At 34.5% G+C, this 13254-nt stretch overlaps 1 protein-coding gene across 1 annotated transcript; it reads left to right on the top strand.

Annotated features, from left to right (window-relative positions):
• The first annotated feature begins 6601 nt into the window (after nucleotides 1-6601).
• On the top strand, nucleotides 6602-8734 carry LOC116192771. The gene is made up of 2 exons (XM_031521409.1): nucleotides 6602-6874; nucleotides 7897-8734. The coding sequence occupies exons 1-2, from the start codon at nucleotides 6614-6616 to the stop codon at nucleotides 8419-8421; spliced, it is 786 nt and encodes a 261-aa protein (XP_031377269.1). The 5' UTR covers nucleotides 6602-6613; the 3' UTR covers nucleotides 8422-8734.
• The last annotated feature ends 4520 nt before the right edge of the window (nucleotides 8735-13254 follow it).

Below are 13254 nucleotides of genomic sequence, written 5' to 3'. Positions count from 1 at the left end.
TAATATCGGCTCCAAGGTCTCCTTTTAGTAACAAAGTACCGAGCCGCTTAAGCTATACTCGTATACGAAAAACTCGAGCCCCATGTTCGCTCCCAGGTTGCTACCGATAGAGTAAAATTACAGAATCACCACCCACAGCAACAGCATCCACTAGATATATCGTATATAAGAACTGTGAAGGACTGACAAGGCATTCGCTCTTCTTAAAATCTTGAAATTATAAGAAAATTTATATATTTTTATGAAAATTTTATGTTATCCTCGTAATTCGATAAAGTCACCATTATATTCACTCTCTCAAAGAGCTCTCCCTCCTTAATCCAAATCTTGAATCCGTCCTTGAATCTAACTATATATCAAGATGCCCCCGCAAGTCTTTCGTCGTATAATTAATGAGCAACCGGATCATTGGTTGCATCATCATATCACACGGTTAGTAATTATCAGGTCAAATGCGATATCATGACTTTCAACCCCTCCCATGGTCAATTTAACCGAAAAATCTCCTAGAAGATTACGTAAACACATGTACATGTGCATGCATGTATGAGAACCACATGACGAGGATTTCTATTTGAACAACAATTTCAATGGGAAAAAGTTAAGGTCAAGTATTTGCTTCTTCTTTTTTTTGAGAAATAAATAAATTAGAAAGAAAGCCGGTGTGACGTGCTCTTATACGACACATCAGCAGGTAAGTGGGGGGCCCACTGAGAATTGAATGGCATTAATTAAATGGTAGAGCATCTATAGCTAGCTGCAATTAATATGAATCTAAATGCATAACCTGTTCCTAAAATTCTACGCCCCCCCGAATTAATTCAACTCACAAATCCATACGCCCCCCTCACTATCACTTCTCCCAACAGCCATAATAAAATCCAAACCCACCTCCCAAAAAAAAAAACAAAGATATTCCTCAACTAAAAACTATTACATATTTTCAAAAAATCGTACGATCAACGTGTTTAAATATTCGATGAAAAATATTCGATTATCGTATGTTTCATTAGTAGTTCCGAGCTTATATAAGAGCAGCTGATGGAGAACAGATTGTCGAGTTCAGTCAACCGTTGCGAAGATAATTCGAGAGCCTCGTGACCCTCAAGTTGGACCCGTATATGCGAAATTATTGTTCTAGGCAGTAAATAAAGACCCCCTACTTATACATATACATATGTACGTCCACTATTATTACTATTTTATTGTGCCATTCAAACTAGTAGTAGTAGTATTCGAGAAGTTAATGCCCAACTAGCTAAGGCAGCAATAAAATGCATTTAATTCAACCTCGGGATCTTTTTTAAATAACAACAATAATAATATTTTTTTAAAAAAGCATTCAATACCGTAATTCATTATTTAGTGTGAATCTAACGCGGTCCTTTCACGCAACCGGGGCATGGAGAAAGAATCCGTACCCGATATAATAACGCCCTCGGTGTATAAATCTGAATTATCTGAAATTCCGTCGTATATATCTAATAATGCGTACACACGCCGGAACACTGATGTATTTAAAAAAATTCGGACGACCCGTCAAAGCAACTATGAGTCGATACATAATTAATAAATAAATAAGTGGTTGCGCATTTATGTGTACCCGTTAATTCAACTCATTTATTAATATGATAAATATTATTATTAGTATTATTTTGTTTTGGATTTCTTTTTTAGTGTTTTCCGGTCTAGGAAAATGGGAGTGTGACATGGAGGGTTTCGTCACGGCTTCGTCAATTGAATTAAAGAGAGGAATTAAATGGGAACGAGTTAAGTGCTCATATTCAATACTTACACCTTCCTTGCCCAAACAGCATTTAAAATTCGATGACCGATCGACAGCAGGCACAAACGGCTTAGCAAATCTCCATTGCATGTCATTAAATGTGCTAGTTAATTACTAAATACATGCAATTTGAATTTGAATTCTAATTGATTAATCATTTTCCCTCGAGAATGACTAATTAATTTCCCTAAAAAATTATTAATTCCCTCAGTAAATAATAAATCCCTCAATAAATAATATTGATTTACTTGATTAATTTTTTTCGTGTATCTATCAAGATAAATTGCTAATTATTCATTATTAAAATTTAAGTAGAAGTTTCTCTTTAGCGAGTGCTCAAAGTGATCATGAGTTAAAAACCTGAACGGAAATATTTCAATAATATTTCACAATATAGTATAATATTCTACTAATTTTTATTTCCATTTTTTGGATTAGGAAAACATTTAAGCGATTGATGGTCTTGATGGCTCTAGCAAGAGGGAGGGCTTTACTTGAGAGGGCAAAGAAACACCGTACGTATTATTTACTCGACCTTGTTTTGCTCGATTGATCCTATTTACTATATGATTCTTGAGTCCACATTCTTGTCTTTTCGGAAAGAAAAAAAGAAGAAAGTAGAGATTGAATATTGCTGAGTTCTCTTAATTATTTTTTAAGAAAATTAAGACAATATTACTTATAATCATATCGATTGTGAATTTTTATCAATTTTTCAGATGTACATATTAGTTTTCAGTAATGATTAAAAACTAAAAAATTTATTAATTTTATATATTAAATTAAGTTCATTAATCCAACTACCATAAGGGAGTAGGAAAGCTCTATTCCTACTCTTACCCAACAATATCCCACAAAGTCATACCAACTCTCCCCTCACTATCTTTGATCATGCTTAATAATTCCGTGTGATGTGGCAGTTTGAATAAATGTTTTCTTCAATTTTTTAGTTTAACATAGTCATTACTATATACAATATAATTGAAACTAATGATCAAAGTAATTATTTGTAAAAATTATAAATTGTCAATTAATAATAAATAATTCAGATTTTTCGAAAGATTGTACTAATTAATTTTCATACAATATAATTGGCAATATATCTCCAAACATATCTTAATTTGAATTTTCAATATTTCTAATTAGAAAATTATGATCGCAATATAATAAGCCTTAAGTCACCGCTAATTTAAAGTGAACAAACTTTACTCGTAGTAAGATTTTGAAATTCTTTAGAAGTATCTTACAATCAATATCTAAACGATAATTAGTCTCAATCAATAGGTTGTTGTAACTACGAGTTTTATAGAAAAATAAAAATTTTATAAAACAATTTAAACAGGTCCATCCCCATGTAGGGCGAGTGGACTTGTTTTCTATACTTTCTTTCTTTCTTTTCTTTTTTGTCTTTTTGGTATTAAAATATTAATCTTTTATTTACATGTTTTTTTTTGTTTGTACGAAAATCCATTGAATTCCAAGTAATCCAACAGTGCTAGGCCTATTAAGTGACAAAACTCTCACAATTATTAATTTTCTCTGCATGCAAAACTCGAATTCGCCTCAATATTTTTTTTTTACTTTTATCTATTAAGATAGTATTATTTGTCTATTTGCATTTCCTATTTCTTTCTAGGTTTTAGAGCATGATATTTGAAAAGTCCAATGAGTTCCGAATAATCCAACTCGTGCTAAGCCTATTAAGTGGGAAAACTCTCCCAATCGTTAGTTTTCTCCACACACAAGACTCGAATTTGCCTCAATTTTTTTTTACTGTTATCTATTTCTTTTCAGATTTTGGAGCATGATATCCAGAAGTCCAATGAGTTACAACTAATTTAGCAAGTTGGGAAGGCCCACTAAGTAGTAGAACTCTCACAATCGTGGAATTTCTCTATACACAGGACACAAATTCCTCACATGAGAAACAAATGTTGAAAATCACTTGAACAAACTTATATTTATTATACTTTCTAATTGTTCCTTTGCGATTTTAGATCCTTCTAAGAAAAATTCGTGAAAGGACCTCAAAATAGTGTGTGTGTATATATAAATTGGTCCCCAATCCTTATTTTGTCAAATCTTAATAGAGTGAAAGTGCATCTTTCATAATATGGTACGCATAAAAAAAAATGTGCCTTTCGCATAACAAGAATCAATTATAATTAATTTATGATATAAATTGAGTAAATCCCTTTCATTTTTTAATATAAATCAAAACAGATTTATGATCATTGCTAATCAAATCCATATGAACATCATTTTCTTTTTTTTTCAAATCAAGTACATATTGGACACATGATAAATCACATGCTCTAAATGATGGAAGTCTAAAATAAAGTATCAAAATATCAAATTTAAGAAATATATTTAAGTTTTTTTTTTTTAAGAAATAAACTAGAACGAGCGCTTTAAAATACATTAACGAAGGAATGAAAAACTGAGGGAGATAGAAAGAAAAGAGATAAATAAATACGAGAGAAATCAAAATAACTTTTTCTTCATTCTTTTCTTGCCTATTTAGATTTGAATACAATTTTGGTGTACTCTAATGTTATAAAAGTTTTAATATGTACCACAGTTTTAGAAATAAACGATTTATAAATAAATATATATGCTAATTTTATTAGATCTCTATCAGTATGCTGTTAATTAAAATCCATTCCTTCAATAATTGCTTGAAATTTATGAGCTTATCACATTGGGTCCTGGATATTGTAATAAATTTCTAAAAGTTGGATCAAACATGCCATTTCTATTTGCCAAACAATGACTAGTGGCGTTGCCGCGAGCATTGTCTTAGTATTTATAACGTCACAAAAAAGAAGAATAAACAATTTAAATTGGTGATAATTTGAAATAGCCTTTCAACTAACATGCTTTAGTTTTAAGTAATTTGACATTTGTTCTGATTAATTAAGGTCTCAAATGTAAGTCTTGTAATAGGAGAAAAAAAGTCATGATCGGAAGCGCTTTATTCCTTGATTGGTTGACCTCGCTCGACAATTAGACCCATTGAATGTTTGGATATGTGGTGATTCATACCGTAAAAATGTCCGTATATCTAAACTAAATATGAATATAAATATAAATAAAATAATAATAATAAGAACGAGAGAAGGAGGGGTGGATGCGACTGGAGAAAACCACCATACTTCCCCTTCCTTATATGGACCTAGAATCATTTCTTTATATAATTTTAAATCCAGAATAAAACTATTATACCGGACCTCGCCACTTCCCCTTTCAAATCAATTTCTTTCTCTGAAGTATATACTTGCTTTTCAATGCCTCGCTTCGATGTTCATCCGAATCAACAGTTAAAAATAGGAAAAAAAAAACCATTGTTATAGTAAGAAACGTTATTCCAAACTCATGTATGCTATATATCCTATATAGTTCCGGGTCTACAATTTTAACCGAGACGATGAATGGTTCAAACATTTACTTAGATATCTTTTAGTCCTGTTTATTTGGAAAATTTTCGAAGCAATTAATTTGTTCAATGTGAGTCTTAAAACTTATTAAAAGCGTATAACAGAAAACACCATCTCGATTTTAATAATAATTGCCAAATAAATATTAGGATGTCTACTCGTTTTCTGAGTAAATACTTAATAAAGGATTAGTAATTAACTGCAGAACCCATTAACAAATAAACAATCATTGAATGAATAAAAATATAAATCATCGGAAATTAAATAAATGGTTTTGGAGTACTAGTACTAGGAAAAATTTAATGAGCCACCATTACTCTTATGCATTCCTCATATGTGACGCTGTAGATCCAAACATTAAATGAAACATTTATAATCTTAAATTACTGGCAAATTAAATTGAAATGCCCTCTAATTTAATGCATATACATTTAAATAACCAAGAAAGATAAAAAAAAAATTTGATTCTTTTCAGTTGTCCTTTGTACTCACAGATCAAATAAATGTGAAAAAAAAATTCTTTACTGAACTTACCTCATCATATGATATATGATATGATCAAACACCAATTATATTGCATATAACAGAAAAATGAATATTAATCACTTGAGTAATTATTATAATTATTTTTAATTAAAGAAATTTTATTAACCTTTTTTTTCTCGCCTTATATAATTATAAAATATGATCATGTAAAAATTTCACAAATTAAAGATATGAAAAGGCAAACTAATTAGCTAATCCAAATTATATCACACTACTCTCAAATTAAAATTTTAAATACTATCTCGTCCATTCTAAAAAGCTGAAGCGTGAAGATCTTCACGTCTCTAGATGCGCTAACTGGAATCGATTTGACCCTTCTAAGTTGTAATTCAATGGTTGTATTATTTTGGACTCTCGTAAAATTAATCCGAGCTGATATGATAAAAATATAAACTTATTTATTTTTTCATAAAAGAAAAAACAAAAGAAACTTTTAATCGTCTGCTTTACAACACTTTTTCATCCTTTCTAAGACACCGAAGGCGAGGATTCCAACTATCACGTTTTCATGACTAATTCGGGCTGATGCAATAAAATTCTAAATTTATTTATCTCGATTTTTGGTGAAAGAAATTTGCAACTACGAGGGCGTGAATACATGATGAAATGAAATGTCCTGATGGAGAATTGGAAGGCGCAAGTCAAATCCTTTGGGGGGCGTATCGAGACAAGCTCTTGACATGCAGGTCAAAATCGAAAATATCAAAGCATTATGACCAAGTCGTAATATAAGATAATTGGGGGATCGTTTTGCAAATTCTGCAACAAATTAATTTAGCTCACCGACTGCCTCCTCTTCTCTTCTCGTCCCTTCAATATTTATATTGAACAGAAGGCCCCCTTCATGGCGTCTCAGATATTCACTTCCGCTCGTTCAACTCTTTGCTCCAGTTTGCTCAGCTCTCCGGACATGGCGGCAGACGTGAGCTCCCTTGCACGCTACCTGAATGGCTACCGGACGGTGGGCAGCGAGTCGGCCCCGGAGAAATCGACGGTCCTAATCACCCGGGACCTGCTCGGTGGCGGTCCCATCAAGGTCGAGTCCGAGGAGCTTGACCTCGACCTCCACGTCCCCGTGGGCTGGGAGAAGCGGCTGGACCTGAAGGTAAACGAATCGTCTTCTTCACAGAGCTTGAATCAGCTTCCGTTGCTCAATTAGGCCAAGCTGTTGCTAGAAATGATTAAGATTCGCCATTTTTGAGTCTCCGATTCTCAAGCTTCTGTTGAATTGAGTAACTATGCCGGACCAGATTGATTTGCGAGAGATGAATTGCAGGTCAACTGATAGATAGTTTATTCGAAATGTTCCGAGCTTTCTGTTCCCTCTGTTGGTCGAGTATTTTCGGTTTAATTTATGAAGTCTTCTCGAACTCCTCGGATTCGGTCTGTTGTTTGAGGGGTCCTCAGTGTTGCTCTGCTCTGATCATATATTCTTCTGCCTTTGCATTCATTCATTTGCTTAGGGAACTAGGGAAAATGAATGGAACAGGAGAAGCCAACTGATTTTGTTATCTCGTAACATGATACAACATGGTACTTTGAACTGATACGGTTGCCACCCAAGTCCAAGAGTGTTCTCTCTTCATTGGTTGTAGGATCGATATTGTTTGGGATGTATTGATTTCACGATCACGGCACATGCTTAAAGTGTTGGAAGTGAATTCTAAATAAGGAAATTAATCTAACGACGTGCTGATCAAGTAAGTTTGATATCGTTCTCACTTTTGACTAAATTGGGGGGCGACCTTATTCGGGTTTAAGGGGATTCATACAGCATCTCAGTTTTGATTTTGTTGGGGGAAATTTTCGGTTTCACTTTTCCCGGAACATCATCTAAAATTTTGTTTGTAAATTTTCAGTTTCTATCTCTGTGATCCTTTTGTTTTGATGAGTTCTGTTCTAGTTTCATTTGGAAGACAATGATGACCCTTTGAGGTTTGAAAAACCGGGTTATAGAAAATGCGGATGATTCCTTATGATGACGGTTCATACAGTTTAGACTGGCGTGCTTCTCACGATCGATATGTTGATCATTGCTTGTATGAAGATCGGAAGAGCTCGATGTACATAGGCTATATTCAGTTTCTGATTGCTAAAACTGACTGCATCTTTTTTCTTATATTTCAGTCGGGAAAGGTCTACATACAAAGATGCGGCGCACCTAATCTATCGTCAGATCAGAGGACCCAAGCAAAACTCCAAGACTTGAACTCCCCAACGTCTCCTTCGAAGCTCGCCCTCAGCCTCTTTGATGAGCCTTCCTTAGACTTGAAGTTGGTCTCATCGTCCCCGTCCTCATCTTCTTCATCCTCCTTGTCACTGCCATTCAATTACCAGAGCGTGTGCACTCTCGACAAAGTAAAGTCCGCACTCGAGAGAGCAGAGAGGGAGCCTACAAAGAGGAGATCCCCATTTTGGAAAGCGCTGCAGTCCCCTTCCTGCTCATCATCGTCATCCTGCAATAAAGACGTCGCCCGGGAACAGGAGAAGGACGAGATGCTCTTGAACCCATTGAGTTCCCCGGTCGCCACTGGTTGTGCGAGTTGCTTGGCATACGTGCTGGTCTCTGAAAGCAATCCAAAGTGCCCGAGGTGCAACCTCATAGTCCCATTGCCAAAGAAAGCTCGGATCGATCTGAACATGTCGATCTGAGGAGGCCAGGGATTGTCCCCGGAACATCTCGAAAATGTTGGTGTCGGTTGGTCTCACAGTGTAAATGATAGATCGGGTTAGAGGGGTCTAAGGCGGGTAGATAGAGTTGGTATATGTACATTCAGTTAAGTCGATGTATTAGGAATTAATTCAGATCTGCAAGAGAGAAACAGAAGAATCAGCAGAGAAGAATCCAATTCTTTTCTGAATCATGACATTTAAGAAAAAAGAAAGTATGCTTCAAACAGGCTTAGTGCTTCCTCCATGGAGACGATGATAATAGTAATAACCTTTATTCTTCATTCGTTGTTTATTTCTTGTTCGTGTTCGGGGTCTAGATCGGATAATAATATTCTCTCAATTCCAAGTCAATCGAGTAGCATGAGATGTTATACATCAATGAAACCATCTCATATGTAGCACTGGCTTTGCTTTCCATTGCTAAATCGATTAGCGGACACAAGCTTTGCCAAGGACAGGCCCAGAATCCATAAATTGGACCTGAGCCTACATAGACCGGTTGTCTATGTTCAATTTTTCGCGTATGATTGAGTCACGGCGAGGTCATCTTGCGTAAAATTGAACCGAACTGCCTAGTCCCTTCGTTTCTGTGCATAACCCGAACTCCAATTGACTCCTTTGTCTCGGGTGCTTAGACACGATTCCATTTCCAACCGAGCACGGTATACATGTTTGAACCGGACCGGACTGAACCGTGTCCATGCCAATCGTGCAACGCTCGAATTGGTTCGGGCTGTGATTAAGCCCATCAACCAAACCGACAAGCCTCATCCTGAAAGTGGAGGCCCGTCAGAAACTCAAGCCCATATCCTGTCATAGGTTAAGCCAGTTCAATGAATTATAATTATTTTCATATTATCTTACTTCGCCCGACTGATCGCACGGGAAACATGAATTACCCTGTAATTTTATGGGACAGTTAAGCTGGCTGTCAGGTGTATCTTCATGCATGATTTCATAATGACTTGAATATTTTTCTTTTTTATATAAGATTTGAGAATTCTATGTATTCATACGTGTGAAAAATATTCCAACTGTAAATTGGTTATTGATCTATAATATTTAAGTGGAAATATATTCGAGGAAGCAATTTTGGAAAACTGGGCAAAGAGCCACAACCTAATAATATCTCTATATCTCTACTATTTATAAAGTTCGAACAGTCTCTTTTATCTCATATTTTGTTTCGAGATCGCCTATATTGCAAATTGAGACTATAATGATAAATGCGGTACCAATAACTAGTTATTAACTTTAATTTTCCCTTCGCATACCCTATTTTGCTCCTCTCTCTCTTTCCTCGCTTTCCTAACGTGTTCTTCTACACTAATTTTGCATTCACACATATTTTATCCTTATTTTGTTCCTCTTGCATTGTGTATTTGTACATAAAAATAATTTCTTAATCTTCAAATAATTTTTTAATTAAAGTAATTAATCCAGCTAATTAAAAGAAAATTTTCGAAAAATATATGATGTATGCTAACACGTATACTTAATTTTTTTGTTGTTTCTGATATATGTTTTCGCGTGTATGTCCCCTCTAATTTCATGAGAACATCTATAGACTTTTGAGTGAAAAAATCTTTTAAAATTTTAGCGTGGAATTTATGCTTATACCTTATCCATATATATATATATATATATATGGATAAATCTACATTACCATTATAAAGAAAAGGGGAAAAGAATATTACTTTGAATTTCTTATAATCCAACGCAGTAGAGGAATATTAGTGGGTCCGACCCCTTGTCCAATATCTTTTCCCAATTATGTATGTAAAAAGAAGGAGAAAGTACCGGAAATGAGAAATGGAATAGTGACACACACTTTTATTTTAATTTACGAATTTGAGTCTCAATTTACTTTGAGTAGTGACTTATTAATTGTAACAAAAAATATGAAGGAAAATCCCAGTCATAAATTGTCAAAATTAACAAAATTGTACATCTATATATGTATATATATATTTGACGACACCATTGTATTTTAGGATTGAATAGTAAACGTCTATGAATAGTATGCTATATATAAATTAAATAATAAGTATCGTAATTAAAGAAAATATATTCAAAGAAATATTTTAATCGCTTATTGATATTTCATTAATAAATACTCATAATTTTAAGTATATTAAGAAATATTTAAAATTAAGCTACACTATATTTAATTAATTTTAAAAATCATTATTAGTCTTATAATATTTTTTTTGATAAGTGGGAATACTTCATTGAAGACAAAATGTATTTACATCAAAAGAACTAGTTACCCCTGTACAATTCATATGAACTAAGGGGACCCCAAAATATACCCAAAATGAACCCCATAATATACAACTAGCTAATATCAAGAGAGTGAAGCATATGCATTGCTAAGATAGAATGTACAATCTTAAACGAGAGTCGGGAATAAACAAATAATTTTGCTTGCACATATACAACGATTTTTCGAACAATGGCCGCTAGCGACGAGACTTGCTTTTGATAGATCCTACAGTTTCTCTCTCTCCATATGTAATATATGTAATGAGTTTAAAGAAGCTCGAGACAAATAACATCAAGCTTCTTATCATGAAGAGAAGAGATCCAGCATAACTTCATATTCCAATCCACAATGGATCTGTGCAAGCCAAGTCAAGCTATTAGACTTTTCCAAATTTCTTGAGTAACTGGACATTCAGAAAAAAGATGGTATCGAGTTTCCAATTGCACACTACAAAATTCATATTCGACTGCAACAAGAGAAATCCCCCATTTTAGTAATTGGTCATTTGTATCCAACCTGTTATGCACACAAAACCAACTTATAAAAGAAGATCGAGGGAGTTGTCCATCGAACCAAACTGCATTCCTCCATTCAATTTTCGGTCTTTTGGTTCTTAGACACTTCCAGGCATTGGATGTAGATAATTGCCTCGATTTGTGAGGTGTCCACAAGACTTTATCCTGATCGGAGAATTCAAGTGTTGTAGTCCCGAATCAGAGTAGTTTGCGGATCCGAACTCCTTGGCTAGTGCCAATTACCCAGTGCCAGTTACCCTCTACTAGGACTGCGCTGACTGTTGCAGTCTTATAAAAATTCAATTAAACAAATCTTTCATTGAAGTGATTGGCCCATTTTATCTAACATTATTCATATTTACGAAATTAAGATTTGAAATGCGAGTGAAAGTAAGATATTGACGAAAATAATCATAGACTTTATGATTTTTATTCTTTCACTTTTCCGGCCCACTTAAAATGTAAAATCTTGGCCAGCAATGAAAATAAGTGTATTGGGGTGGGATGTCCATTAAATACAAATTATAAAACGGGATATTCCCTATTTGAAGAATTTATCAGATAAATTTTTACTTAATATTTCAGGCAGTTATTTTAAGCTGTCTAAAATTTTAAATTATACGTCTAAATTTTTTGGTAACGTTAAGTCCAAACAAATGCATGCTTAATTTTTTTTTTCATTGTTTAGTTCTTGATCGCGTTAGGGATTCTGGACCGGATAGTAAATCTTCTCCCAAATCGATCGAGTAATATGAGGTGTTATACATGAACGCCTAATCCTCTGGCGTATAGCATTGGCTTTTGTTTCCCAGTGCTAAATTGATTTAGCAGTCACAAGCTTTGCTAAGTACAGGCCCATGATTCATAAAACTGGACCTGAGCCTACATACCAACATAAACCGCTTGTCTATTTTCATTTTTCAAGTATGACTTATGTCATGGCCAGATAATCATCGTATGCAAAATCAAACCAAACCACCTAATATGTCACTAATTTATGTTCAACACCCGAAGAACGATCGATTCCTTCGTCTCGCGGTGCTCGGACATGATTCCCTTTCCATCCGGCCCGGTATACAAATTCGAACCAAACTGAACCGCGTCCATCCCACTCGTGCAAAGCTCGAATTGGTTCGGCGTGGGATTAAGCCCATCAACTGAACCGACAAGCCACGTCCTGAAAGTGGGGGCCCATAAAAAGCTCAAGCCATATATGACTTGGCCGGACGAATTTGCACGGAAAACGAGAATTATCCTGTAATTTTTACGAGATAATAATTAAGTCGGCTGTCATGAATATCTTCATAGACAGTTCTGCTAGCACGACTCTGCGCTATGAGAACACGACTTTTTCCCCGTTGGATGTGCGTGGACCCTGCGACGCGGTCTGTATCCAACGATAATGAGACCTCATATTATGGGGATATGAAGTCATGTTAGAATTTTTACACGATAAATTCGTAGAATTTTCGCTTTATTCGGGGGCGGAGGTGGGTGACCGCATCCAAAAATACTAACCTCTTGGAGGACCGGAGATCTCATCCCAAGGGGTATGACCTCCAACGGGACTCTCACCTCCGAGATCAAGCCCAAATAAAAAAAATGACTTCTGGACAAACGTTCATGATTATATTTCAGTCATTTACTCTTTTTAAAAAAAATTAAAATATTTACAATTATGTGGCTCTTGGTGTTTGTTAATTGTCAAGTTAGCAAAACTCTTGGACATGTTGATGGATGCTAAATGCGATAATTTTTTTTTTCCATGAATTTATCTTTTAAAAATATGCTAAATTTAAGAAATATAGAGGTTTTGTAATTATATACTCAAAATCTTTGTCAGGGAGTTTGGCATTGTCGTAAGTTATTCAGGGAAATAATTTCGGAAAATAGGCAGAGAGCCACAACTCAATATATTTCACTAGAAAATCTAGACTTTTCAGTGGAATTTTTTTTTAATATTTTAGCGTGGATTTGAAGCTTATATATTATATATGACTAATATTAATTGAAAAAAAAGAAATTGGGAAA

Source organism: Punica granatum, chromosome 1, assembly GCF_007655135.1.
Source record: "Punica granatum isolate Tunisia-2019 chromosome 1, ASM765513v2, whole genome shotgun sequence".
Lineage (NCBI taxonomy): Eukaryota > Viridiplantae > Streptophyta > Magnoliopsida > Myrtales > Lythraceae > Punica > Punica granatum.
This window is presented reverse-complemented; position numbering and strand designations above follow the sequence as displayed.

Coding starts and splice junctions, on each gene's coding strand:
- LOC116192771 (XM_031521409.1), top strand. CDS start 6,614: ATGGCGTCTCAGATATTCACTTCCGCTCGTTCAACTCTTTGCTCCAGT. Junction 6,875..7,896: donor AGAAGCGGCTGGACCTGAAG/GTAAACGAATCG, acceptor CTTATATTTCAG/TCGGGAAAGGTCTACATACA.